General features: G+C 58.0%; 11 protein-coding genes and 1 non-coding gene across 12 annotated transcripts; 9 read left to right on the forward strand and 3 right to left on the reverse strand.

Moving 5' to 3' along the window:
* Nucleotides 1-32: 32 nt before the first annotated feature.
* SCHCODRAFT_02516595 (uncharacterized protein) lies at nucleotides 33-2910 on the forward strand (the record flags this gene model as incomplete). The annotated part of the gene is made up of 2 exons (XM_003027561.2): nucleotides 33-877; nucleotides 927-2910. 2 exons carry the CDS (start codon nucleotides 33-35, stop codon nucleotides 2908-2910), a joined length of 2829 nt encoding a protein of 942 aa, XP_003027607.1.
* An 827-nt stretch (nucleotides 2911-3737) lies between these two features.
* On the forward strand, nucleotides 3738-5885 carry SCHCODRAFT_02092151 (uncharacterized protein). Its single transcript, XM_003027562.2, has 5 exons — nucleotides 3738-3805; nucleotides 3858-3971; nucleotides 4020-4198; nucleotides 4256-4707; nucleotides 4753-5885. The coding sequence occupies exons 2-5, from the start codon at nucleotides 3938-3940 to the stop codon at nucleotides 5738-5740; spliced, it is 1653 nt and encodes a 550-aa protein (XP_003027608.2). The 5' UTR covers nucleotides 3738-3805; nucleotides 3858-3937; the 3' UTR covers nucleotides 5741-5885.
* Nucleotides 5886-6218: 333 nt separating this feature from the next.
* Nucleotides 6219-8414, forward strand: SCHCODRAFT_02515700 (uncharacterized protein; the record flags this gene model as incomplete). Its single annotated transcript, XM_003027563.2, has 5 exons — nucleotides 6219-6362; nucleotides 6416-6665; nucleotides 6717-6895; nucleotides 6959-7407; nucleotides 7460-8414. 5 exons carry the CDS (start codon nucleotides 6219-6221, stop codon nucleotides 8412-8414), a joined length of 1977 nt encoding a protein of 658 aa, XP_003027609.1.
* A 146-nt stretch (nucleotides 8415-8560) lies between these two features.
* Nucleotides 8561-8632, forward strand: SCHCODRAFT_t236. Its single transcript has one exon. It is a non-coding gene; the product is annotated as a tRNA-Thr (tRNA).
* Nucleotides 8633-8754: 122 nt separating this feature from the next.
* SCHCODRAFT_02641119 (DFP-domain-containing protein) lies at nucleotides 8755-10531 on the forward strand. Its single transcript, XM_003027564.2, has 5 exons — nucleotides 8755-9213; nucleotides 9265-9299; nucleotides 9395-9818; nucleotides 9867-9986; nucleotides 10053-10531. The coding sequence occupies exons 1-5, from the start codon at nucleotides 8995-8997 to the stop codon at nucleotides 10323-10325; spliced, it is 1071 nt and encodes a 356-aa protein (XP_003027610.1). The 5' UTR covers nucleotides 8755-8994; the 3' UTR covers nucleotides 10326-10531.
* On the reverse strand, nucleotides 10456-12280 carry SCHCODRAFT_02092205 (uncharacterized protein). Its single transcript, XM_003027820.2, has 6 exons — nucleotides 12011-12280; nucleotides 11750-11962; nucleotides 11383-11692; nucleotides 11280-11331; nucleotides 10746-11228; nucleotides 10456-10673 (listed from the first exon to the last, which is right to left on the reverse strand). The coding sequence occupies exons 1-6, from the start codon at nucleotides 12078-12080 to the stop codon at nucleotides 10587-10589; spliced, it is 1215 nt and encodes a 404-aa protein (XP_003027866.2). The 5' UTR covers nucleotides 12081-12280; the 3' UTR covers nucleotides 10456-10586.
* Nucleotides 12281-12478: 198 nt separating this feature from the next.
* On the forward strand, nucleotides 12479-12701 carry SCHCODRAFT_02641127 (uncharacterized protein; the record flags this gene model as incomplete). The annotated part of the gene is made up of 1 exon (XM_050346188.1): nucleotides 12479-12701. The coding sequence occupies one exon, from the start codon at nucleotides 12482-12484 to the stop codon at nucleotides 12686-12688; it is 207 nt and encodes a 68-aa protein (XP_050198000.1). The 3' UTR covers nucleotides 12689-12701.
* Nucleotides 12702-12920: 219 nt separating this feature from the next.
* SCHCODRAFT_01134787 (MFS general substrate transporter) lies at nucleotides 12921-15421 on the forward strand. Its single transcript, XM_003027565.2, has 9 exons — nucleotides 12921-13455; nucleotides 13510-13579; nucleotides 13626-13721; nucleotides 13773-13885; nucleotides 13936-13984; nucleotides 14035-14394; nucleotides 14447-14509; nucleotides 14562-14783; nucleotides 14847-15421. Exons 1-9 carry the CDS (start codon nucleotides 13231-13233, stop codon nucleotides 15104-15106), a joined length of 1458 nt encoding a protein of 485 aa, XP_003027611.1. The 5' UTR covers nucleotides 12921-13230; the 3' UTR covers nucleotides 15107-15421.
* SCHCODRAFT_02554832 (uncharacterized protein) lies at nucleotides 14975-19583 on the reverse strand (the record flags this gene model as incomplete). Its single annotated transcript, XM_003027821.2, has 11 exons — nucleotides 14975-15523; nucleotides 15579-15730; nucleotides 15780-15847; nucleotides 15899-16067; nucleotides 16117-16220; nucleotides 16270-16497; nucleotides 16557-17070; nucleotides 17127-18301; nucleotides 18366-18534; nucleotides 18584-19032; nucleotides 19078-19583. The coding sequence occupies 11 exons, from the start codon at nucleotides 19581-19583 to the stop codon at nucleotides 15269-15271; spliced, it is 3789 nt and encodes a 1262-aa protein (XP_003027867.1). The 3' UTR covers nucleotides 14975-15268.
* A 63-nt stretch (nucleotides 19584-19646) lies between these two features.
* SCHCODRAFT_02641131 (uncharacterized protein) lies at nucleotides 19647-20114 on the forward strand. The gene is made up of 2 exons (XM_050346189.1): nucleotides 19647-19771; nucleotides 19822-20114. The coding sequence occupies exon 2, from the start codon at nucleotides 19822-19824 to the stop codon at nucleotides 20011-20013; it is 192 nt and encodes a 63-aa protein (XP_050198001.1). The 5' UTR covers nucleotides 19647-19771; the 3' UTR covers nucleotides 20014-20114.
* A 201-nt stretch (nucleotides 20115-20315) lies between these two features.
* On the forward strand, nucleotides 20316-22266 carry SCHCODRAFT_01246501 (uncharacterized protein). Its single transcript, XM_003027566.2, has 3 exons — nucleotides 20316-20567; nucleotides 20623-20914; nucleotides 20967-22266. The coding sequence occupies exons 1-3, from the start codon at nucleotides 20498-20500 to the stop codon at nucleotides 21838-21840; spliced, it is 1236 nt and encodes a 411-aa protein (XP_003027612.2). The 5' UTR covers nucleotides 20316-20497; the 3' UTR covers nucleotides 21841-22266.
* Nucleotides 22267-23230: 964 nt separating this feature from the next.
* Nucleotides 23231-23986, reverse strand: SCHCODRAFT_02641135 (uncharacterized protein). Its single transcript, XM_050346190.1, has one exon. The coding sequence runs from the start codon at nucleotides 23919-23921 to the stop codon at nucleotides 23661-23663; it is 261 nt and encodes an 86-aa protein (XP_050198002.1). The 5' UTR covers nucleotides 23922-23986; the 3' UTR covers nucleotides 23231-23660.
* Nucleotides 23987-24105: the final 119 nt, after the last annotated feature.

The following is a 24105-nucleotide window of genomic DNA, read 5'->3' on the forward strand; positions in this document are numbered from 1 at the left end:
ACGACCTCCTCGGTGACCTGTACATTCCCGCCATGGCTGCGGACGGCGACCCCGAAACGAATGGTGCCAACGGCACTGACGACCACAACGTCAAGAAGAATGGCGTTCACGAACATCAACACCGCGACTCAGAGGCGGAGGCTATGGTTATCGACTCCCTCCGAACACAGGTTCAGGATCTCTTCACCCAGGTCACCCAGCTCAATGGCAAGCTCGTCAAGTCCTACAATCGAGTCTCCGACCTTGAGGATGAGCTCCACGTCGCCACTGCCCAGCTCCGCTCTTCGTCCGCGAAGGTCTCCGAGCTCGAGCTCGAGCGGACGCAACACCTCGCTGCGCTCAACACCGGGCTCCTTGTCGAGAAGTCCCATGTCACGACCGAACTCAACCGCCTCATGGAGAAAGCCACGGAGGAAGCGGCTCAACGCGGGCAGGCGGAGAGTGCGCGCGCCGCGATCGAGAAGGACCTCGATGACCTCAGTGCCAGCCTCTTCGACCAGGCAAACACCATGGTCGCCGAGGCTCGCTATGAGCGCGCCCTCAGCGAGCGCAAGGTTGAAGAAGCCGAGCGCGCGCTCAAGACCGCGGAGGAGGCCGTCGCGATGATGCAGGCGCAAATGCAGGAGCTGCAGGCGGAGAAGGAGGCAGCGATGCTCCGCGCGCACGAAGCAGAGATGCGTATGGGCAAGGGCAAATGGGTCGACCGCGGCCAGGACATTGTCAAGCCAATGCGTCTCCTCAGCTCGCACTCTCCGTATCAGGAATTCCTTCTCTTTGTTGCCCACCTCCGGACGATACATCCCCAATCCCCCCAACCACCCGCCATGACGACGCTGCTGCAACTCCCCTTCCTCGCCCGCATTCAGACGGAGGACTCGTGCGTGACTAGCCTACTCACCTAGACCCAACTCACGCGTTAGCCTCAGTGAACCCACACTTCGGCTCGATATCGCACCGTCGCTGAATTGGCTTTCGCGACGCTCGGTGCTCGCTGCCATTCACACTGGCCAGCTCACAATCGAGCCCATGTCTGCGGCCGCCTTCGCGCAGGAAGTACCCTCCGTCCTAAGCGGTGGTACTGTTTCCTGCGCTTTGTGTGGGACCATCATTTGCTCCGCGCCCGCAGAAACCTCGCAGAAGCCCCCACAACATCCTTCAATCTCCGGCCTGCCGCAGTTTAATACCCGCTCGTGGTCCAGGTTCTCCAACCCCTTCGCTTCAGGAAACACGGGCAACTCGGCTAATGGGGCGCCCTCACCTACACTACAGACCATGCCGTCGCAAATCTACATCTTCCGCTTAACTTTTCCCGCCGGGACATCTACCGGCCCTATTGCGTCGATGCCTCTGTCCCTGGGGATTTCTACCGGTCCCGCATCGCCTGGGCGTCCTCCATCCTCCCTTGGCTCCCCACAACCGCACACCAATGGACACACCCATTCCCATTCAAGCTCTTCCGGGACAACGACCGTCTACCCACTGTGTCCGGATGGCTGGTGTCTCTCTCGCCTTCGCCGAACATGCTCGTTATGGTCTTTTGTCCGCACGAGCATCGTCGACAAGGTCTGGGAGGAAGAAGTCCCAAATCTCCCGTCGCCAACTATGCCTGTGCCGCCCTCGGGTGAGAAGCCACCTGTACCTCCTCGTCGGCGTGGTCTGTGGGGTATGGCGACAGCCTTGGGCGAGCGTGCTGCAAGCTGGACGGAGGGTTCTAAGACGCCGCAGAGCCCATCGAAGAAGCCCAGCTTGGAGCGGGCACCATCTTCGGAGAAGGCTCTTCCCGAGAAGGGCTTGCCTTCACCGCCTCCCGTGCACCCGACTTTGTCTGCGGCTCCAGCGGCGAAACCGCCTCCTCTGCCCCGCCGCAACGAGGCGCGCACGAGCTCGGACGAGCCGAACTCTGCTTCGGCGCCATTGCCCACAGCCGTGCCGCCTCCGCTCCCTCGTCGACACGAAGCGCGCTCTCCTGCACCCATCCCTGCACCTCCTGCTTCCCCGCGGGCAATTCCGCTGCCCGAGTCCCGCCCTGGGACACCCATGCGTAGGGACTCGTCCTCGCGCCCCGGGACCCCAACTGGTGGTAGTCCGCCCGTTTTGCCACCCCGCGCCGCGGCTCGTCGAAGCATGAACTTGGGCACAACCCCACCTCCGCCACCACGGGCAGAGACACCAGTCACCCCTGGGGCCCCACCGCCTGTCCCGAGGCGCGCGGCGGCGCGTGGCCCGCGACCAATGTCGACACACCTTCGGCGGGCAAGCGACATGGCGGGATCGCCATTGGCTTCGGAGCGGCCAACGACGCCGGCACTGGAGGGTTCGTCCGAAGCCATGGCCGCTGAGGCGAAGGAGGAAGAGAGGCCCGAACGGCAGCTGTCAACCCCGGCTTTGAAGGAAGAGAGCTCGTCTGACACTGACGCGGCGTTCGTGGACGCGCACGAGGAGCAACCGCACGAAGGGCGTGCTGAGCACAAGTCCCCTGAGCTCTCCGTGCCAGAGCCAGTAGCGGAAGCGGCCGAGGAGACTGCTGCCGAGGACAAGCCAGCCGAATCCGTATCGGTACCGGAAGAACCTGCGCAGGAGGATACGGCTACAATCCAACCTTCGCACCAGGACGCACCGGCTGCCTCGCCCGTCATTCTATCCCCGATGCCGACACCTGCGCTTTCCCTCGCTCCTGCTGTCGAGCTCGATGACGAGAAAGTTGCGGATGTCGATGCGGTCAATGGCGTGAATGGCGTCAACGGCATTGCCTCGTCGGAGGAAGGCAGCGCGGAGGGCCATGCCCAGGACGCGGATGAGGATGACAAGAATACTGTGTACATCGGCGATGCAACATGGGAGGAGAGGACGTGGAAGGAGCTGGTTCGGCTGCGCGAGGAGATGTTCTGGGCGCGCATTGGGCGGCGATGAAGAAGGACCTGAATGCATTCCTGGAAGAAAGCGCAAGGCCTCTGTCGCGTGCGGATGCTGCATTAGCAGTAACGATCTTGGTTGGTTCACGGTATACGATTGGCCATGTACGTACCCTGTTCAGTGGTTCTGTTGTATACCCGGCCTTGCCGCAGTGTTGTCGGAGTTTATGATATCACGTCGGACTGTATTTATCTTCTCGTAGACAGACATACTATCTGTGGACGGTATCTACCTTATAATCACGCAGTTGAGATGCTAGTCGGAAGCACGGTGGAAGTTGACTTTTGAGGCAAACAGGTGAGCGGTCCGACTACCGTGCTTGCAGGCGCGTAACATTCCAGGTCACGTCTCGAGGCATCACAGTCGAGCAGCAAGGCAGCGACTCTGTCCTCACTTTCAGCGCGTGCAACAATGGACTCCGACATCGAGATAGATATCGACTTCCTCCAGTGTGCGTCCTCCGCTTCCATGAAGAGATGTCCCCTGATACTCACATCGCGTTAGCTCGAGACGGTGCAGGCCCCGAGGCTCGCCGCTGGCTGACAAGCCGTAAGACAACGCATAAGCTCATGGAGGATGAGATCAATAAAGTGCTGAGAATGCACTTCACGGGTTGCATGAGTTCAGCAGCCCATGGAGGTGACTCCAATGGCGCGATCTGCTCAACGCAGGAATCCGAACACAAGCACTATTGTACTGACGCCTTCGGAGTATTTCACATCAATCGCCTCTTCAGGACGGTCTCTGGCTTCCATACTGTGAGTACGCATGCATCCTGGCGTCAATGAGTGTACTGATGGTGCGCATCACGCAGGGCTCACTCGATTTGGCAGGCCGCTTTCCTGACCGGTATAATCGGGTGAAAGGTCGAATGGACGCCTTGGTGAAGGATGTGACTCCTTTTCCCGATGGTGCCAGCGAAGAAGAGATTCTGACGAAGATAGTGGAGGCGTTGGAAGCGTCAGGCGGTGAAGAACTTGGCCTGCCATGGGCTGAAGCCGTCAAGAAGTGGCATCTGGGCACGATGGTGGATCTGAACGCTTTCATGGATTACTGGGGTCCGTAGTTCCTCAACGTGCGAGATCGAGGTCTGACAGGCTCGACAGAAACGACGGAGCTCATAATTGCTGCCAGTCCCCTACCTCGCTTTCAGACACTCTGCCTGACAGACCTTCCTCCCGAGATCATCGACCGGATTATGGAGCATTCAAGTCCAGGAGAATTGAGAGTATGGTGCATGACCTGCAGGCTGCTGCGAGAGCGTGCCCTTTACTATGCGTATGAGGTACGCTTTTCGCACGAGGCCTTGTCCTGTCGCTGATCGACCACCATCCACTCACAGGCCCTCGAGTACGAGATGACTCCGAAGGAACTCGAGCGCGACCGACTTCGAAGCGAACCTATAGGCAGTGACCATTTTCCGCAAATGCAGGAATACATACGTGGCATCGCCATGGGACAGCGCGACGCCATTCTTCATCGCATGCGCCACGCCATGGGCCAGCCAAGCATCGCCCGTCAGATCCGGCGCCTGGCGTTTGTTGAGACCTGGACCTCTACCCGCACACGCTCGCGCCTCGAGCCGTTCAGCTACATGGACCATATGGGCATTTCCTATCACGACATGTTCACTCCAGTTTTCGAGCTGCTGGTCGACCACCTCCGTTCTTCTCCCGTCGACAAGCTCGTGTACCAAAGCCGCTTTATCTATGCTTACCTGTGGGATGCAATCTCGGAGTCGGCGAACCTTCGCCACCTTGACTTGGTGACTAACGTGCCCACGGACACGCCATGGTATGTCAACGCGATCGTTCGGGAACTTATACTGACATATCGTAGGCCCTTGGCGCCGAACGTAGTCAACCTCCACCTCACAATATTCAATACCGATGACCATCCGGACCGCCTTTGGAATATCGCCTACTCATGCCCATCGACGCTCTTTCTCCACGTTCGCGATCCATTCCGATACATGGTCTACATTCCGAGGGCGCTCTCCAGCGCCGATGGCCGTAATATCATGACGCACGTACGGCGGCTCGACCTACAGGACGTTATAGCCGACACCCTGATCAATCTAGTGACCGCCATTCTGGTCGCGGGAACCATACCCCTCACGCACCTCGCCATCTCCGCCACTGTTTCGCGTATCAAGCGCGCCATCGCGCTCGTACTGGCCGATTCGCTTCGTAATGCACCCAACCTCGCCGCCCTTCGCCTGTCCGGTCTGCACTTCGTCGACCCCGTCTTCTTCGCTCTCCTTGGACAGTGCGTCCCAAACCTCAGGCAGCTTGTCATAGAATACAAGCCAGGTATCTTGCTGTCGAAGTCATACCCCAAGGCTCCCTGGCCATTCCCCTCGTACTGCTACGCCCCGCTCTTCGCGGCGTTCCCGTACTTGGAGCACTTAGGGTTGAATATCCCGATCGTCGACGTCTCGTGTACATCGAAATACCTCGCGCGCATGGAGAGCGGCTACCAGGATATGCCATCGGTCGAGGAGGGTGATCTAGGACAAGACAGTAGCGGAACTGCAGTGGATTGTGTGGCAATGGAGGGAGCGCGAGCTATGGCACGCCTCTTCGCGGTGTACGCGCCTCGGCTACGCACCATCTTCTTCGAACAAGTGGCTTTGCAGGTCTGGAATTCTGCGTGGGCCATTGATCGTGATCCCAACGGGCGGCCACTGCCACGTAGGGACCTCACGCGCAAGGAGAGGTCGCGAGGTATGACTTGCGGCTCGTTTCGCTGGGCGGCCGACTGGGAGTTCAGCGAGAAGGAGTTGAAGGAGATTTTGCGCGGCGCCAGCACGCCCTCATCCATCTAAAGCAGTCAACTCTCGTTGGATTTGATAGAAGCACCGTCCGATTATCTCGCATATGTACCATCCATAACAGCATTCTACCTCATAGTCAGGATACTTGCGCGCGATCACAGAATGAATAATGGCCGGCGATGTCCGAATTTCTGAGTGTCATCACGTGCTGGTGGGACTTGCTCTCACGTGCTCGTTTCGATTTCGAGCCACGGCCCGGCATTTATTAATATTTATTCCTTGCTTCTCTCCAACATCATCTCTGCCGCGCCGGAGATTAAGAGTGTCCATACATGATGGACTCTGACTCGGAAATAGAATGTGCGGTCTTGGAATGTGAATGCGACTGTCAAGCGCTCGTGAACATACTGATTACAGTGCCCTCTTAGCTAGAGATAGTTCGGGAGCAGCGACTGGGCGTTGGCTTCAGCTGCATGGGCCGGCAAAGAACATCTATGATGGAAAGATCACGTCTGCGCTATTCGGACATATGAAAAGCTGCATGCGCACGCGGGTCTGGGTCAACGACGAGTTCGACGAGGAGTATTTCCTGTACATGCATCAGCGTTGCGTCGACGAGTTTGGCGTCAACATGGTCGAACGGTTCTTTCATATTCTGATTGGCTTTCATACCGTGAGTGGATTATATACATCAACAATAACCAGTCCTGATATAATTCAACACAGGGCATACTCGATAGCGTCGGCCGGTTCCCTGAGCGATACGAACGAGCGCGGACGCGTTTGGCCGCCTTCGTCGACGACCTGAAAATTGTGACAGAAGGTCTCGCCAGCGATACCCAGCTACCCCCACGAGATGTAGCAATGAGGGAGAAAGTCTCAAATACAACTGATTCGCGCGCACTATGGCAAGAATTTGCCAAGAAATGGCAGCTGGGTCTGACCGTGGACTACAGTTTCGTTCTCTGCAAGATTGGTGAGAGGTTTGTTGAGTATTTCGACGCATATATGCTGACTTGGGTGACAGAAAACTGGGAGAAAGTCGTCGAGAAGAACCCACACCCACGCTTCCAAGTTCTCTGTTTGCTGGACCTGCCTCCCGAAATCCTCAGTCACGTCATGCTGGTCTCCGACCAGGATCAGCGCAAAAGTTGGTATATGACTTGCAAGTCGCTGCAGGAACCAGCGTCCCGTTTCGTATACGAGGTATGCATCGAGTATATACGCGCTTCACCCTCCTCTTCGAGGGCTCATTTTGGCTATTGGCAGGTGATCGAGTACTATATGGGAATGTCCCTTGTCGCAAAGGATCCCGCGGACGACATACCCGCTGATGCTGAAGATCGTCACAGCAGGATTTGTGCCTGCGCTCGCCAAGCCGCTTTCGCACAACGCGACGCTATCTACGAGCGCATGTGGCGTGCGACACGGAGTGAAGCCATCTCTCGACAGACGCGACGCCTCACCTTTCACGAGTCGTGGACTAGCGAGTCGCACACGTTCTACCCCTTCAACTATGTGGACTACCTGGAAATTCCGTATTACGGACTATTCGGCCCTCTCTTCAAACGTCTCAGTAAGCAGCTGCTTCGGTCACCGGTGGTCGAATTCTCGTATCGCACTCGCTATATAAGCGAGGCTCTGTGGGTTGCTCTATCGGGCTGCGAGACGCTCCGTACCCTCGAGTTGGAAACCATTGTCCCAGCTGATCTGCAGTGGTGTGTTCTTACATGCGACTAGCGTTGGAGAAATGACATTGACCTTCTTTAGGGCCATGGCACCCAGTGTGGTAAACCTTCGCCTCCGCATGGAACATCTACGATACGAAGTCAACTGGCTCTGGAACATCGCTTGCTTCTGCCCATCCGCGCTCTTCCTCTCCTTTATCGGTCACGAGGAGCACGGGGCGCCTGTCCTTCCTCGGATTATCGACAACAACGGCCACAACATCATGACGCATATACGACGCCTCGACCTGCGACGAGTACGCGCCGAATCTCTGACGATCTTGGCGGACGCTATCGCGCTGGCTGGTCCAGCTCCCCTCACGCACCTCTCTATCTCGCCAATCGCGTCTCACATCAAGCAGGATGTCGCTCTCGCTCTCTGCGATTCTTTTCGACAGGCACCTTACCTCCGCGTCCTTCGCATCGCTAGTCTGCAGTATGCTCGTCCCGAGTTCCTCGCCCTCCTAGGAGAATGCGCGCCTGACCTGACGATGCTAGTTCTGGAGTTCTGTCCTAGCGTGTCATTACAGGAGCTACCGTCATCTCCCTGGCCCCGCCCTTCCTTCGAATACGCGCTGCATCTCGCTGCTTTATCGCACTTGGAGCATCTCGGACTGAACATACCGGTAGACAGACGCCGCGTGGCTACGAACGCTCTCATCGCTCTGGAACGTGCAGAACGCCCGACGAGCGGCGACGAAATCTTCTCAGACGATGAAGCCGACGAAGACGACAGTGTAGGGGAGAACGCTGCCATGGCTACAGCGCGCCTCTTTGCTGTTTACGGGCGCAGACTAAAGACGATCTTCTTCGACAAAGTCGAGTGGCCGCATTGGGGCTCAGGATGGGCTGTTGATCGGGATATCGACGGCACTCCTTTGCTCCGCAACAAGCTTACCGATCGTGAGCGCGCGCAGGGTGAGGAATTCGCGTCGTATTGTCGGGATTGGGAGTTTGAAGGGAAGGAGGGCGAGGAAATACTACGTGGCGAAGTGTGAAGTGGTCTCGGTTGTCTTGTAAAATCAACATAATCGAGACGTATACGTGCACTGTTCTCGTAGATTGAATTCCTGCCTGTATTCCGTTGCAGTTGAGTAACATAAGTGAAGCCCTCCCGTAGAGCCCAGGTGCTGTGGAAACCATATCCCTGCTAGCTCAGTGGTAGAGCGCTTCACTAGTAATGAAGAGGTCAGTCGTTCAAGTCGGCTGCGGGGAATCTGCACTATCGATCTTTTTTGCCTCGCATTGCATTGGCAACCTACCGTGCGCGCTGGATATCCGAAACTTCCTTTTGGATGGGCTGCCCATACTGAAATGTTGTAGTTCCTACGTTTGGATCGCAAGGTTGTGCTTACCAAGGGATTGCCTGATCCTCCTGATCAGTCAACCAAGTGACTCCGGTATGCAGAGATAACCGGCGTCGTCGTACGGGGTCAGCAATCGTACGTTCCGCACGCATCGCACTCTGGCGCCTCGCTAGAATACAAGTGCACTTTGGCTTGGGTGGAAGCGAATTCATCTCGAAGAGCAGCGGAAGCCTTGTCCTCCTCGTTCCCTCGCGCGTCATCTTCCCCCACCATGTCGACATCCGCAGGGCCGTCTTCCCAGCGAGATCCCCCATCATCATCTACCCCTGCAGCCCAGCTCGCCTCTTCCTCTTTCCAACCTACCACCTTCTCCGCTGAGAGCTACTTCGCCACGCAGCCAGCGCCGGCGACGCTCGCCCGCGATCTAGAGGGTGTACGCGCTTTTGTCAAGCGATGTCGGGAGCGGGGACAGAGGGTGGTGTTGATCACGGTGCGCGATGTGCTCCACGCACTCTCCGATCGTACTCACGAGCAACCCCAGAGCGGCGGCACAACGGTTCCCCTTGAGCTCAATGTGTGCGTGTCCGCTATATCGTGGGACGAAGCCCCTCTCCTCCATGCTATGCGCGCCAGCTACCTCATCGTATCGTCTCTCACACATGGTCCACCAGCGTCCGCTTCCTCGACAACTTCAGCGCCGGGACGCGTGGCGCGACCTCCGCGGAGTACTTCCTGAAGGCCGGCTACGCGGTCATCTTCATGCACCGGCAGTTCAGCCTGCAGCCCTTCAGCCGGCACTACTCGCACTCAACTAACCCCTTCCTGGACCTCCTGGAGATCCACGAAGACCCGAACGATCCTCTGAAGAAACAGATCACGGTGGCGCCACCGCGGCGGGAAGAGCTTCTCGAGGTCCTGGCCGCGTACAAGGACGTGCATGATCGCGGCATGATACATACGCTGACGTTCGTGACGGTCAACGACTACTTGTGGCTATTGCGTGCCGTGAGCAAGGAGCTGGCGGGGATGGGGAGGGACGTGCTGTATTACTTGGCTGCCGCCGTCAGCGATTTCTTCCTGCCCACGCAGAAGATGGTGAGTGTCAAGGCATGCTCTGACGCACCCTCGCCAATCGTATTCCAGTCCGTACACAAGATCCAATCCGGCAAGGGCAGCCTACAAATCGAGATGGACCAAGTACCGAAGATCCTGAAGCCGATGGTCGACGAGTGGACACCAGACGGATACGTCGTGTCCTTCAAGGTCGGTCTACCTTTCCCCGATCGTACCCCCCCCCTTCGCTCACGCATGCTGAATGTCATCGCACAGCTCGAAACCGACCCCGCGCTTCTCATCCCGAAAGCCCAAGCCGCGCTCGAGCGATACGGCCACCAGGTCGTCATCGGCAACGACCTCAACCGGCGCAAGTTTGAAGTCGTCTTCGTTACTCGCGCAGGGCAGCAGAAGAGCGGCGAGTTCGAGGAGACCTGGCTGCGCATCGACCCGGATGCCGCCAACCATCACGACAAGGAGATTGAAGAGGACATCGTGCGGGAGCTGGTTAGGCGGCACGAGGAGTGGATACAGGGGAAGCAGGCGTGAGGTGGAAGTCGTCGGTGCGCATAATGCGCGAATGTATAACAAGTATAACACACCCACTGCTCAATACTATGGGCGTGCTCAAATCGACCTTGAATGTCGGACTCGCCATAAGAGACCAGAACACTCCCAGCGAAATCCTACTGTATTCTCGTCACCTGTACAGGGAATACAGCTGTCTTATATACAAGCAAAGCACCATGAGAGCAATCCCAATTCACCCATGAAGCAGACCCAGTCTATCCATAAATACAACCTTATCCCTTACAGACGGTCGGGCATCATACGGCGGTGAGCGCGGCGCGCGATCGTGGCGAGGCAGGCGGTGCGCTGGCTCTCGCAGGCGGAGAACTGGAGGAGAGGGTGTCAGCCACATTCGCGGGGATTGGAAGCGAAAGAATGCGCGAAAAAAAAACTGCTCACGTCGACGTTGCCGCCGGTGTTGGGCGCCGCGTTGGCCTGGGCGGCGCACTTGTTGTAGTCGACCCAGCAGCTGTTGTAGGTGTTTCCAGACGACCCGGACGACCCGGTGGAGGTCGACGCGGGCGCGCTGGAGGAGGCAGCGGCAGAGGTGGCGGCAGCGGAGGTGGAAGCCGCAGCAGAGGTGGAAGCAGCAGCAGAAGTGGAAGCTGCAGAGGTCGAGGCTGCGGCGGAAGTCGAGGCAGCCGCGGAGGTGGCGGGCTCGGAGGCGGCGGCGGACGAGGACGGAGCAGCAGCAGAGGAGCTGGGTGCCGCGGCGGACGTCGCAGGCGCCGAGGTGGAGGAAGCGGCAGAGGTGGAGGCAGCAGCGGAGGTGGAGGCGGCAGCCGAGGTGGCAGGCGCGGACGAAGCAGGAGCGCTGCTTGAGCCAGAGCTCGTGCCGTCCGTGAAGACTGCTGGGCCCGGCATGTCGTACGAGGTCGGGATCTGTGTCTCGAGTCAGAACGGTGCTTCCTGCAAGTACAAGCAAGAACTTACTGGATAGTAGATGTTGATCTCGATGCTCTCATCACCAGCAGCAATGTAGCCCCTGCGCCCTCATAAGCCCTACAATTCCACAAACCCGAACCCAGATACTCACGGAATCTCAACAGTCGCCGGGCTCGCGCTCCCACCACCAGAGACGGCCAGCTGCGCGCAGGAGATGTACCACTGCGGGTCGCCCGTCGAGTGCAGGCCGATGTGCTCCATGCGGAGCAGGTAGTCGCCCGACTGGATCGTCTTTGGGATCGCCGTCGTCCACTGGGTCATGGTCGTGTCGAAGGTAAACGAGCCAGGCTCGATGTCGGGGCCGAGCTCCCAGATCTTGAACCAGTTGCTGCCCGAGCCGTCCCAGGTCGCCGCCGTCTCGCCGTCGGGCACCTTGCCGAGATACATGCCGAAGGGGCCCGCTGTGTGGCTGGTTAATCTGAGGCTCAACGTACGAGGGACTTGTGGGAAGGACGCACGGTGGAAGACCGCCTGGGCAGACTGGAAACCGACCGTGTCGCCAGCAGTAACGTTGTACGTCGAGGTTCCGGCGCCGGAGGACGCGCCGACATTGCAGCGAAGGTCAGTGCTCGTCACATCCTCGACAGGGCTGTTGTTGTTCGTGTTCTGGCGGACGTATTCGTACGCGTCCGTGACAGTGCCATCCGGCGCAATGAAGGAGGTGAAGCGGTCTGAAGAGGCTTAGTGTGTCGCAACCAGGAACAAAAGGAAATACTCACAATGCGCAAGGGCAGGCTGAATGAGAGCGAATGCCGCAGCGGCAGAAGCAGCAGTAGAGGTGAACTTCATGGTGCAAACGTACAAAAAACGACGGGGAAGGGCTGAGGAACAAGCGAACGTAAGGCCGAAAAGACGGTGAAGCGAAAGACTGAACCCGACTAGCGGTGTTGGGGACCAAAGACGATGATGAGGGAGAAATGCCTCATCTCACGCGCTTATATAGGGCAGCGCGTACGAGTCCGCGAGCAACCGGCGGGCGCCCAGCCAGGAGATCTTCCGGACTGATGTCGTTGCCAACGGAGGACGGGAAAGTTGAGGATCTGGTGCCTATTTTTATGGCCGGAGAGGCGAGGTCTGCGTGGTCGCATTGTCTGCGACTCTGGCTAGACCTACCACGAGTGTGATCAGGATGGCCTGCGCCTTCAGGGAGAAGGACAACAAGGGAAGTGGCAGGGAGTTCAATAGGCGTCATGGTGGACAGGCGGAAAGAATTTTTAAAAGACGGCGAGAGTATGGAAGTCACCCGTACGCCTTTGAGAGAGCGACACCAGATCCAATGCAGTCATTCGTTCCTGACCATTGAGCCGCCGAGGTTTCGACAATTATGCGTTGCTACCACGAAGTGCCTGGCAACAGCTCCGTCCGAGCGCACGTCCGTTCGGATACTTTCTTCATGAAGGTTCGAATCCGAGTATGCCACGCAGGTTGTCAGCGGTGAATCCCCAAGGTCCAGGACCTGAAGAAGCTGCGGATAAAGGATATGAACAACATTGCGACTTGATGGTAAAAGGCAAGGATTGAGAGCTCTTGTGTGGGCGTGTTTGTTTGTCGCACGTTATCGTAGGACACAGGTGCAAACAAGAGGCTCACATTGTCCTTTCCCGAGTTGTCTATCCATGAAACTGCTCAAATGGCTCGGCATTGTGCATTTTGTATGCTGACAGCGGTGCCGTATCTTCTGTGCGAATGGTCGGATCTGGCGCTAGTTTCTTCTTCTTGGCCTCGAACACGCCGTGTTGCCTATGTGCAACTTGCCGCAAGGACTTCTGAGCTCTCAGACGTGCTCACCATTCTTGATGTCTACTTACAGTCAGCAATCATTCGAAGCTGGCCGCTGCGTAGAAGCCTCACCACGAGTACGCTTACTGATAACATACGTCTTCAGCCCGGGTTTTGGCTGAGTAAGAGGTGATCGATTTTGTCCCTCCTTCCTCTCGCCATGACTCGTCCCGTAGAAGGGATAGAATTGGAAGGCAGATCGACTGCTTGCAGCTGCGTCGACATTATTGAGGACGATGTAGTCATCGCGGAGCATCCGACTACAGCATCGCACACAGGCTCCATCGGACAGGCCTCTCCAACGGATTTGGGCTCGGATAACGCGGATCGTGAGCAAGATGTCAACCTACCTCCCGCTGATAGAGGGGTGCAAGCTTGGTGTTTTGTGCGTATTTCTCTGTGTATTAGTCTATGTCTCGCGCTCACTTCATATGCGCAGCTGCTGGCAGCTTTTGTAGTGGAAGCTATAGTATGGAGCTTCCCGTTCACTTACGGCGTGTTCCTAGAAAGTAAGTGGTAAATCCTCCCGCTGGGTTCCGATCTTATGCCTCCCAGGCTACCTCAGTGACCCGACGTATGCCACTCAGAGCCACGCCACCGCCTTGTTGCCCTTGATTGGCACAATCTCTTCGGGCATCATGTACTGCGCTGGTTAGTGATTATTTGGCACCAGATCTTGTTGGTACTGATGGCGCTTCTCAGGTACTGTACTCCATCCCGCAATCGTGAGGTATCCCCGCTTGCGCCGTCCTGCTGTCTGGATCGGCGCCACCCTCTGTTCGGCAAGCCTCTTCTGCGCAAGCTACACTACGAAGGTGGGTAACTCCAGCGCCTACATCATCCAGTGTGACCGAGATTCTGTTAGATATCCGCTCTTTTTGGGCTTCAAGGAGTTGTCTACGCCATAGGCGGCAGTGAGCCCCTTCTTTCTTGTCTCGAGACTCTCACTTACCAAGCCTCTCAGGCCTTCTCTACTTCCCGACCATCTTCTATATGAACGAGTGGTTCGTCCGACTGCGCGGGACCGCGAGCGGCATCGTATTCGCCGGAACCGCCGCCGGAGGACTCATCCTCCCGCTCGTCTTCCCGCCTCTCATCACCAAGTACGGCGCACCGAAGACGCTCAGGATCTTCTCCATCGCCATCGCCTGTCTCCTGCTCCCAGTTATTCCGTATATCAAGGGCCGACTCCCGCCTAGAGTATATGGACCTGCACCAAGAGCGAGCAACCGCGGCTGGTTGAAGAATTCGTCGTTTTGGCTTTACACCGCGGTGAACTTGATCCAAGCCTTCGGCTACTTCATGCCTGTCGTCTGGCTGCCAAGTAAGTGGTATGCTTCGATCGCTTCGTCGCCCATGCTCAGCATACTATGCAGCCTTTGCGAGCGACATGTCCTTAGGATCGTTGGAGTCGGCTGCTGCCTTGGCCGCCCTCAACGGTAATCCTGTCGCCGCTTGTTCACAACCTTCGCTCATCCCACACTCGTACAGGCGCCTCTGTCGTAGGCGGACTTCTCATGGGTTATCTCTCCGACCACTTCAACGCCTGGCTCCTCGCCCTCGGGTCGCTCGTCTCGACCGCGCTTGCCACATTTATCCTATGGGGCGTCCTCGGCAACACATTCGCAGGCCTCGTCGCCTTCGGCGTGGCATACGGCATCGTCGCTGGCAGCTTCAGCAGCCTTTGGATGTCCTTTGCGCGCATGTACGCGAGTAAGTCGGAGTGATCTTTTTGTCCGCCCCTCAATCGCATCTTAACCGACCTTCCCTCCGCAGAAGAAGAGCCCGGCCTCTCCACGACGCTCTTCGGCTATATATGCCTGTGTCGCGGCATCGGGAACGTGCTCTCCACGCCCATCGCTACTGCACTGACTAGCAGGAGTATCTCAAGCACGCTGCCCAGCGCGACTGGCTTCGCGGTAGGCGGTGGGAGGTTTGAGAGCATGATCATCTACTCGGGGACCTGCTTCGCTGGCGCCGCGGGGCTTGCCGTCTTCGGGTGGCGGTCTGAATTGTGGTCCCTTCATCGGCAGTGAAAGCAGGGAGTAGCGTGTCAAATTCCTCGATAGGGTGCAGTGGTCGTGGTATACAGAAGCGGGGCGGTATAAAATTCCCTTCAGATCCAAAAATCATAGGCCGTCAGTAGATCAGATGTAAGTAGATCAGTTAAATGTAGTAGATTGGTCGAGTCTTGGGCATCAGTCGACGTTGAATGGAGGCATAATTTGCGTCCTTCCTTCGACTGGCCAGACTTCTTCCATGGTGTCGGCGTTCCACAGCCTCCCACTGCGCGCGACGTGTGATAATTCGCGCGAGCGGCGGATATCGTCCTTTAAAATGTCCACGCCAGGTGGATAGATCACGAAGTCTGCCAGCTTCCCTGGCTCGAGCGAGCCGATCGAGGAGTCCAATCCGAAGGTTTTGGCCGCGTCGATTGTTGCTGCACGGTAGACCTACAACGATTGTTAGTATAGGAAGCAAAGATCCAGAAGACGAACCGGTGCTTACTTCATAATTGGACAGCCCGCCCTGCTTTGAGAACCACAACTCCGAATGATAGTTCAGCCCCATCGGCTGCTCGCCGTGCGCCCCAATATGCACCGGAACACCGCGATGGACAAGTTCGGTAGCGTCCGCACTCATGTTCCAGAGCTCGAATGCTGTGGAGGATGTCAACCGAATGAAGGATTTTGACGTGAGGCGACTCACAGTACGCTGGTCTCGATGTCGACTCAGACAATTCATACAGCTGAGTGTGTGGAACCAAGCGCCGAAGCCTGGTCATGATCATTAGCCATTAGTGTCATGGGGAGAAATCGTGAACGCACTTCTCATTATTCGGTAGGTCCTCGTTGGCCCAGATGATCTCTTCTCCCGTGATGCCATCGTAACTGACGATATGCGTAGGCGTGTAGCCTGTACCGGACGCGGCGAAGAGGGCGAGGACGTCTTCGTATAGAGGAGAGATGGGGAGCGAATGCTCCATTGTGGTCATTCCTATTCGCGTGTTAGGATTTAGTTAGATCGAAGAGATCGCACAACGCACCGTCGATAAGGTAGGTCAGATCCCAGTCCCAGTTGGCGCCGCCTTCGGGTACGCACATCAGGCCCATCTCGCGCGAAGCCAGCAGAAGACGCTGTCGTGACGCGCTAAGGATGTGTCAGTCGCGAAGATCAAAACAGAATATGTGAGACGAACCGTGAGGGTAGTTGATAGTTCTTATACGCTAGCATGTAAGGGCCGCCCTCATCGCGTATACGTACAAGGGACTCCCGCGCTTGTTGCATATCCACGATCTCTTGGTGTATTCCGGGCCAGCCAGCGCCAAATAAGACCATCCCCGTTGTGAAGATGCGCGGACCAATTAGTTGCCCCCGTTCCAAGCGCGAACGCTGCGCAAATGCCTCGACGGTCATGGCGCTGGGGCTGCGAGGTTCGATATGAGCCGCGAGCGACAAGAATACTTTGTAGAGCGAGCGACTCACTTATGCATCGTAGTCACACCGTAGGCGAGGAAGACTTGCATCTCCCACGACGCGGCCGGGAAACGGACCATATAGTCACCCCAATGCGCGTGCGCGTCGATGAAGCCGGGAGTGATGAAGCCTCCTTGTGCGTTGAAGACGGTGGCGCCATCGGGTACGACGACCGTACCCGTAGATCCCACAGCCTCGATGATTCCACCCCGTATTACCATGGTCCCGTCGTGCATGACATCTTCCTCGGGACCTTCGCCGCTCGCCATCGTCAAGATTGTGGCGTTGGCGATGACCAGGACATCCGCGTTTAATTCGGCATCGGCGCGACCCGTCTTCGCCGCCTCTGCCGCCTCATGAGCCTGTGCGCGAAGTCGTGCGATATCACTTGGGTGCTGAATAGAGATTGGGTACCGCTCAACCAGCGTCGCCACACAGTTAGATCCATGATGAGGCGCGTCTATCTGGATTGCTTCATGACATTCCGCGAGTCTGTCGACCTCGACTGAATGTAGGACCGGTCCTGGGAGCAAGCATGACAATAAGTCCATGTCTTTATAAAATCAAGACGCCACTCACCCGACGCCCAGAACAACCGCTCCCCAGTGCCACTCCAGGCCAGATCATGGCCACCATTCTCGGTCAACCGTACCAACCCAGGGGTCGCATTCGCCGGCTTGGCCCACAAGCTCGTGTCCGCGGTGACCCTCGGGATGTAGTAGACGTGATAATGGTCCACGAATGCTGCGCCGCTCTGGGCACCAATGGTCGGTCGTACGCGCACCTCGCTCGACATCTTCCCATGTACGAGCGTCGTGTGCATCGGCATGCCGGTCGCGTTCGGTGCGGACTCGAGGTCGACGGCGACGGTGCGCTTGGGCGTGTGCGCCAATATCCTGTCCTGACCGGCGAACTCAAGCTTGAGGTAGCCCGTGACTGCCGCGGACACCTCGGAGGGGATATGACGGACGTTTGCGGCGATGACGGTTCCAGCCTCCGACTTCGAGTCCGTGGTTATGTCGGGTAACTCGATTTGCGCGACGTATAGGCCCGAGTGCGCTGTCTCCACGACATTCCCCGTGATGACATCGCCAGCAGCGCGCATGAAGGTCAGCGTGCGCTGTGCTCCTGGCCCACCGCTGACAGCTGGACTGAAGTGCCGACCGACTGGCAGTCCCTTGACTTCCCAGACTCTCCCCGACGCTACATCGGCGACCTCGAAGGTGGAGAAAATGGGGCTACCCCTGTCGTCCTCAACATCCGCCCAGCGCGTGTGGATGACGAGATCCGAGTCAGGAATAAACGCCGGCGAAAAGTACGGCTTATCTGAATGAAGGCGGGGGATTTCTCGCGTTTTGTTACCAGCGATGTCGTGCAGATATGTGACACCTGCAGCCTCGAACACGACACGCGAGCCCGTCTCGTCAGCGTCCAGTTCCCTGAGCGTGCGCACAGTCTGCGCGGGCTGCATTTCCAGTGCGACAAGGTCGGTGGACTCCTTCCGCGTGTCCGCGAGCTGGAGGTCAAGGTGTAGGGTGAAAGGAATGCGTGTGGGAGCGCCACCTGCAGTGCGTTGGCCAGCAGCGTTCACAGAGAGCGGTACGCGCCAGATGTGCCCTGCAGCCCAGATGATGATCGCGTCGTCGTTCGGCGTGAATGCGAAGGAGGGATAAGTGCCTGCTATCCCGCCGACGAGCTGTAGGTCGTGCGATAGGCCGTCCCAGATGTGGTGTAGGGTCCCGGTGGCAAGATCACTGCGTCAAAAGGTATGGGTTTAGTATCATTTGACAAAATTATGGGCATCAAAAAAATACGCACAGGAGGTAGAGAGCCTGCTTGTCACGTATGCGCCGCACGAAGGCGAGCGTGCGCTGGTCGCGGGAAAGTTCTGGTCGACTCGCGCCGCCAGGGAGAGCGTCGACGAGCTTGACTGTGGTGTCGGTGGTGAGGTTGTACGCGAAAATCTCATAGACGCCCTTGTGGACGTCTGCACTGCAGTAAGTCGATGCTGTCAACGCTCTGTAAGTATCACTCACCCTGGCCATACTCATATCTTCCCTTGAGCTGTGTGCTCTTGGAGTATATGATCGCATCCTCGCCCCACCACAAAAGCTGCTCAGGACCCAAATTCACGTCCGGGTACTCCTCCGTCTTCCACCCCCGCGGGAGCTCGCGAATTACAGTGCGGTCTCCCGCACCAGACGAGACTGCCCAGGACGACGGTAAGTCAGGTGGCGTAGGATAAATCCACCCCTCGCCGCCAGGAATCGTGATACTGCCCGTAAACCATTTTGTGGCAATGATACGTTCTCCCGATGGATGCCACCGCGGGTCGGTCACGAAGCGGTAGGTTTCATTCGTTACGCGTACTGCGTCGAGGCGACCCTCGCGTAATAGGCGGCGCTGACGGCGCTCTGTAGTTTCTGGAGTCCCGGCCGCGAGTAGGGCTTCGTCGGAGTCGCGGGTGGCCAATGCCTCCGCCAACCTGGGCGATGGTCTGTGCGTCGGACGCAGGTCCATGGCAGCGCACCCGCGCCACGGCATGACCCAGATATTATCCAGACCCAGCCCAGCGTCCGAGCGGAACGCGAGGCGTGTCCCGTCCGGGGAGAAATGCGCGTCCGCCTCTTTAGGGACACCGAGCAGTATTGGTCTAGCACGAGCAGGCACTTCCTTATCGTCGGCTGAGATGCAGTAGATGTCGCCGAGGATGTCAAAGACGATTTCGCCGGATACGGGATGCACGTCGAGGCGGAGCCAGGTGCCCTCGGTGACGTCGGCCTCGAAACGGCGAGGATAGGGAAAGTCCGTAGAGATGTCCCACGGCGTCTGCTCGCGCAACGGCCAGACGTCGTCTTTCCAGTCGCGTGCGGGGTCCGACGCAACAGGTGAGTCAGACGCATGTTCCGGTGGGTTTACCGAAGTGCTGAATGTCCAGAAAAGGGCCGTCGATGCCGCCGAGAGGAGGGCGAGTGCCACCAGCTGGGCATACCGATGCCGGGCGCGCGCAGGCGCGACTGGTGCTGTACCCTTCATGACGGTTTGAGAAGAACCCGGTACAGGTCCACACTCACCCTTCTCGGGATTGCGGTAGTGCGATTAGGGTTTCCCCTGCTGGTATAGAGGCGCGCCTGATAGGGACCTGTATGGCCACGCGCCGATATCAGATAAGGACCCGGGTCTTCGCCTGACTCTGATGGTGGCCGTATATAAGGATCAGATGAGCTTCCTGCCTTTCTCTCTGCTGAGATGGTACTGACGTTTGAATATGTAGATGATTCGGCCACGGACCCTTTGCGCAAATTTTCTGGCCCGTTTTCGAGCGGAAGTTGCTGGATGGCACGTGACCCAGGCCGGGTCGCGGCCCGCCCATGATGAACGTGGGAAACCGACGGATATTCAACTTGTTGTGAACGCCGATCCCGAGCGCGGCTTTTGGGCGTACCAATCGAGCTCTGCTAAGTAGGCGCTCACGAAACCTATGTTCTCCTGATGTCTTCATATGCCAGATGCCACGACGCGAAGTATTCGACACTCCTGCTCTCTCAATGCTAGACTCCCACCGCCGTTGTCCAGACCCCGGTGATCCTCATCGACCACATCGACCCCGACGCCCGCTCAGAATACCTTGCGAAAGGATGATGCCAAGCGCAGGCCAAGCGTCGTCGTCGCTAGCAATTGCAGGCAGTCACTAAGGTATCATGAAGCCCGTGCCTTCCTTTCATCATGGGCCGCCGAGGATTTCTCCGCGCTGCATACGGTATAAAAGCACGTCTGCGCTCTGATCGAGGTTTTTTCACCAGTGTACTTTTCTTCTCTTCCCTAGCCAGGCTTGCCAGTCAACCTTCCCGTCTTTTGACTCCTTACATTCGCTTTCCGGGTTTCTCGTTCTTTGAAGTCTTTACGCAGTCCTCCCTACGCGTCTGTCCAACACATCCCCATCCAGCACAATGAAGTTCACCACTGCTACTGCCTCTGCTGCTGCCGCTCTGGCGTTTGTTCAGCCCGCTTTGGCGCACTGTGAGCTTGACGAGCCTTCCATCCGATGCTTTTGCATATTGATCATGATCAACAGACCGCTTCACTTCGCTCATCGTCGATGGCACCGTCACCGGCGAGTACGAATACGTCCGCCAGAATACCAACAACAACAGCCCGGTCGAGGACTTGACCAGCACCGACATGCGTTGCAACGTCGGTGGTCTCGAGTCCGGCGCATCGACCTCCACCTATGAGGTCGCCGCCGGTTCGAAGGTTGGCTTCAAGGCCGACCAGGCCGCCTTCCATCCCGGCCCTGCTGGCATCTACCTTGGTCAAGTCCCCGAGGGTGAGACCGCAGCCACCTGGGACGGCTCTGGCGCCAACTGGCAAGTTCATTGTCCAGCATACCGTCAAGCGATACTAAACTTACATCCTTAGGTTCAAGATCTACGAGCTCGGCGCCGACATTGGCGAGGGCACCTTCTCCTTCCCGACCGACATTGACACGTACGAGACGACGATCCCCGCGAGCGTCCCGGCGGGCGATTACCTCCTCCGCATGGAGCACGTCGGCCTGCACTCCGCGGGCGCGCCGCAGTTCTACGTCTCGTGCGCGCAGCTCACGGTGACTGGTGGTGGTGATGCCAACCCGGACAAGGTCGAGATCCCGGGGTACATCGCGCCGGACGACCCAAGCGTGACGCTGAACATCTACTACCCCGTCCCCACGTCGTACGACTGCCCGGGACCGGAAGTGTTCACCGACGGGTCGAGCGGTGGTGATGCGAGCTCGTCGTCGGCGCCTGCGTCGTCTGCTCCGGCCACGTCTGCTGCGTCCTCTGCTGCGCCTTCCTCTGCTGCACCGACCTCGGCCGCCGAGTCCAGCGCTGCATCTGAGCCCGCTACCTCGGCCGCCGAGTCCTCTGCCCCCGCGACATCGTCTGCGCCCGCCACGTCGTCCGCCTCGGCAACCTCAGCTGCTCAGTCTTCTGCGCCCGCCGAGACGTCCGCGCCCGCTACCTCGAGCGCTGCCGCCCCTACTACCTCGGCCGCCCCCTCTACCAGCGCCTCTTCCCCCGCGACCTCCGTGTCTGCCCCCGCCTCTTCTGCGTCCGCCCCCGCGACCTCCGCCCCCGCCTCCGGCAACACCTACAACGACTGCTGGAACGCGTACAACAAGTGCGCCGCGGACGCCAACGCGGCCCCGAACGCCGGCGGCGCCGTCGACTTCTCGGCGTGCGAGAGCGAGCGCGCGACGTGCCTCTCTGGCATCGCGCGCCGCATGCACAGGCGGAAGGCGCTTCGTGCGTAAGCTGACAGCTCGCATGGGCAGCCGCTTGACTCGATGTGATAGCTACCTGCTCCCAGACTTCTTTCTCATCGCGCTCCGCGGAAGCTGGAGTGGAGCTTGAGCGCCGCGCGTCTTGGGCTCCCGCTTCCGTTGTCTCTTATACTCTTCCGTCCTTCTATGAGCTTTCTCACCCTTCACCGTGAGTTTGCTACGAGTTCTGAGCGACAAGCGCGTTTCCCTTGGTCCGAGACCCCGTTTGTACCTACCTACCTACCTACCTGAATGGCACCCTGGCTACATAAAAAATACAACACTCTCTACCCTAGATATGAGGTCTTCAGTGAGCCGCACGACTGGCGATGATGGGCACTTGCGTTGCAAGGCTTTCGCGCGGGGGATCTGGCAAGCGATTCAAGGATAGCCCAAGCCCATGAGATCCCCCGTAGACGTGACTGGGAGCAGAAAGAGTAGTTTGTGCATCCATTTGATAGCGAAGGCGGATAAGTACTGTACATGTTCGAGTGCTTCGAGTCATGACAAAAGTAGCTACGAAGGCAGAAGCCCAAGGGGGTGGAAAAAATTCAGCAGCAGACTCAGAGTGGTCTGAATTCGATTACAAGCCTGCCCTCGACGAGGAGGTTGGCATGCGCCGCGATTCGCACCGAAGGACGTCGGCCTTGCGCTGCGGTCTCGTCTCCGGAAGACCCCCTACGCTCTGGGAGTGCGCCATCGCCGGTGCACTACTGACTCTCTAGCCTTTGCTGGTGGAGGTGCCAGTGAGGGCGTTGGGGTATGTGTCGACCCAGGTCGGAGCTCGCCCAACATATGACGGGCCACGATGACTGAAGTAGGGACACGACCCCCTTGACAGTTCGACACGGACAACACCGCATCTCACTGCCCAGAGCAGCCAGCACGACAAGACGCGCGCCTCCGAGAGTACCCCGGATAACCCGAATCAGTCAGGCATGCGTCGGGAACAGTGCGCAGGGATGGAGATCGAGTCGCAAAACGCACCTCCCGCCATACTGGCGACATACGTCCGGCCCAGCTATGGGAGGAGAGCCAAACGCCCGAGCACCCGGCGCTCTCAAGGACCCTGTCTAGTCCTACTGTTGTCGCAGCCTCAAGAGCCGGGACATGGTATTGGGAGCCAACTACAGCGCAGACTCCAGATCGCTGGTGCGCCGGAGGCTGTCTGCAGCCTTGTGAAGCCCGCTAGAGCCTTCGAGGGTGCATTGTTCAGACCCGCACTCGCGAAGGAGGGCAAGACGCCCTGTCTGTGGCGAGCATCGCGGCCTTGGGACTGCTGCTCGTGGTTTGGGAAGAACAACCGTGAGAAGGAATGGAAGCTATATGATCTTTGATCCCGTGCACGTGTTGATGTTGTGGGCGCTTCTGGGTACAGTCTCTCTGGTATCTTACGATTGATGAGTACATTCCAGTGTCCCAAGACGATGATACATTTGGCTAGAAGGAGATATGGTCTAGGCGTGCGTATATATCATACTCTGATTACTGTAAGGACACTAGGAAGACAGGGTTTAAAGAAGCTACAGTACCCGAAGCGACTGCCAGTCAAAAGACTCATGGTGGGATGCAAAAAATTGTACAGCAGACCCAGAGTAGTCTGAATCGAGTTACGCCGTCTCCGAGGGCCGGGGAGACAGACGCGCCGCGAATTGCACTCAAGGACATACCATGGACCACACATCGATATCCTCCCGAATCTGCCCCCTTGCCTCCAAGGTACAATAGCGTCCGTTCATTGAGCCTTTCATCCCTGTAGCCCTCCAGCAAAAGCTCGCGAGCCTACGCACGCCTCTGCCCGCGCCAAGGGTTCAGGGAGCGCCACCGAAGCGGCGACATGCGTACGCTGCGCGACGCGATGAGTGTGACCCATACACACCGGGATAGATACGGGAGAGCAATGTGCGACGGTTCCGAACGTCAGGGAAGCTGTCATCCCGGACCATTGGGACGGCAGCCTGCCGCACTGACGCCTTCACGTAGCACGAAGGGCGGTTTCCTTCCCCTGGCCAGCTAGCGTGAACAGAGGCAAGGCAAGGCAGGGATGGGTACACCAGTGTGCCCGAGGGCATGCCTAGGCATCGTGACGCTTTCAGCGGCGAGATGACACCAAGGGATCCTTGAGAGTTCCTCTCGCCACGACAATTGTCGTAGGGACGGGGACGTCATCTGCCGGATTTTCTGGTGCGTCGCGCGACTTATTACAGCCGATACCAGCTGGATATGTCGTGGATGCATCACTCAGACCTTGGCCCG

The sequence above is a fragment of the Schizophyllum commune genome, assembly GCF_000143185.2.
Source record: "Schizophyllum commune H4-8 unplaced genomic scaffold SCHCOscaffold_12, whole genome shotgun sequence".
NCBI lineage: Eukaryota > Fungi > Basidiomycota > Agaricomycetes > Agaricales > Schizophyllaceae > Schizophyllum > Schizophyllum commune.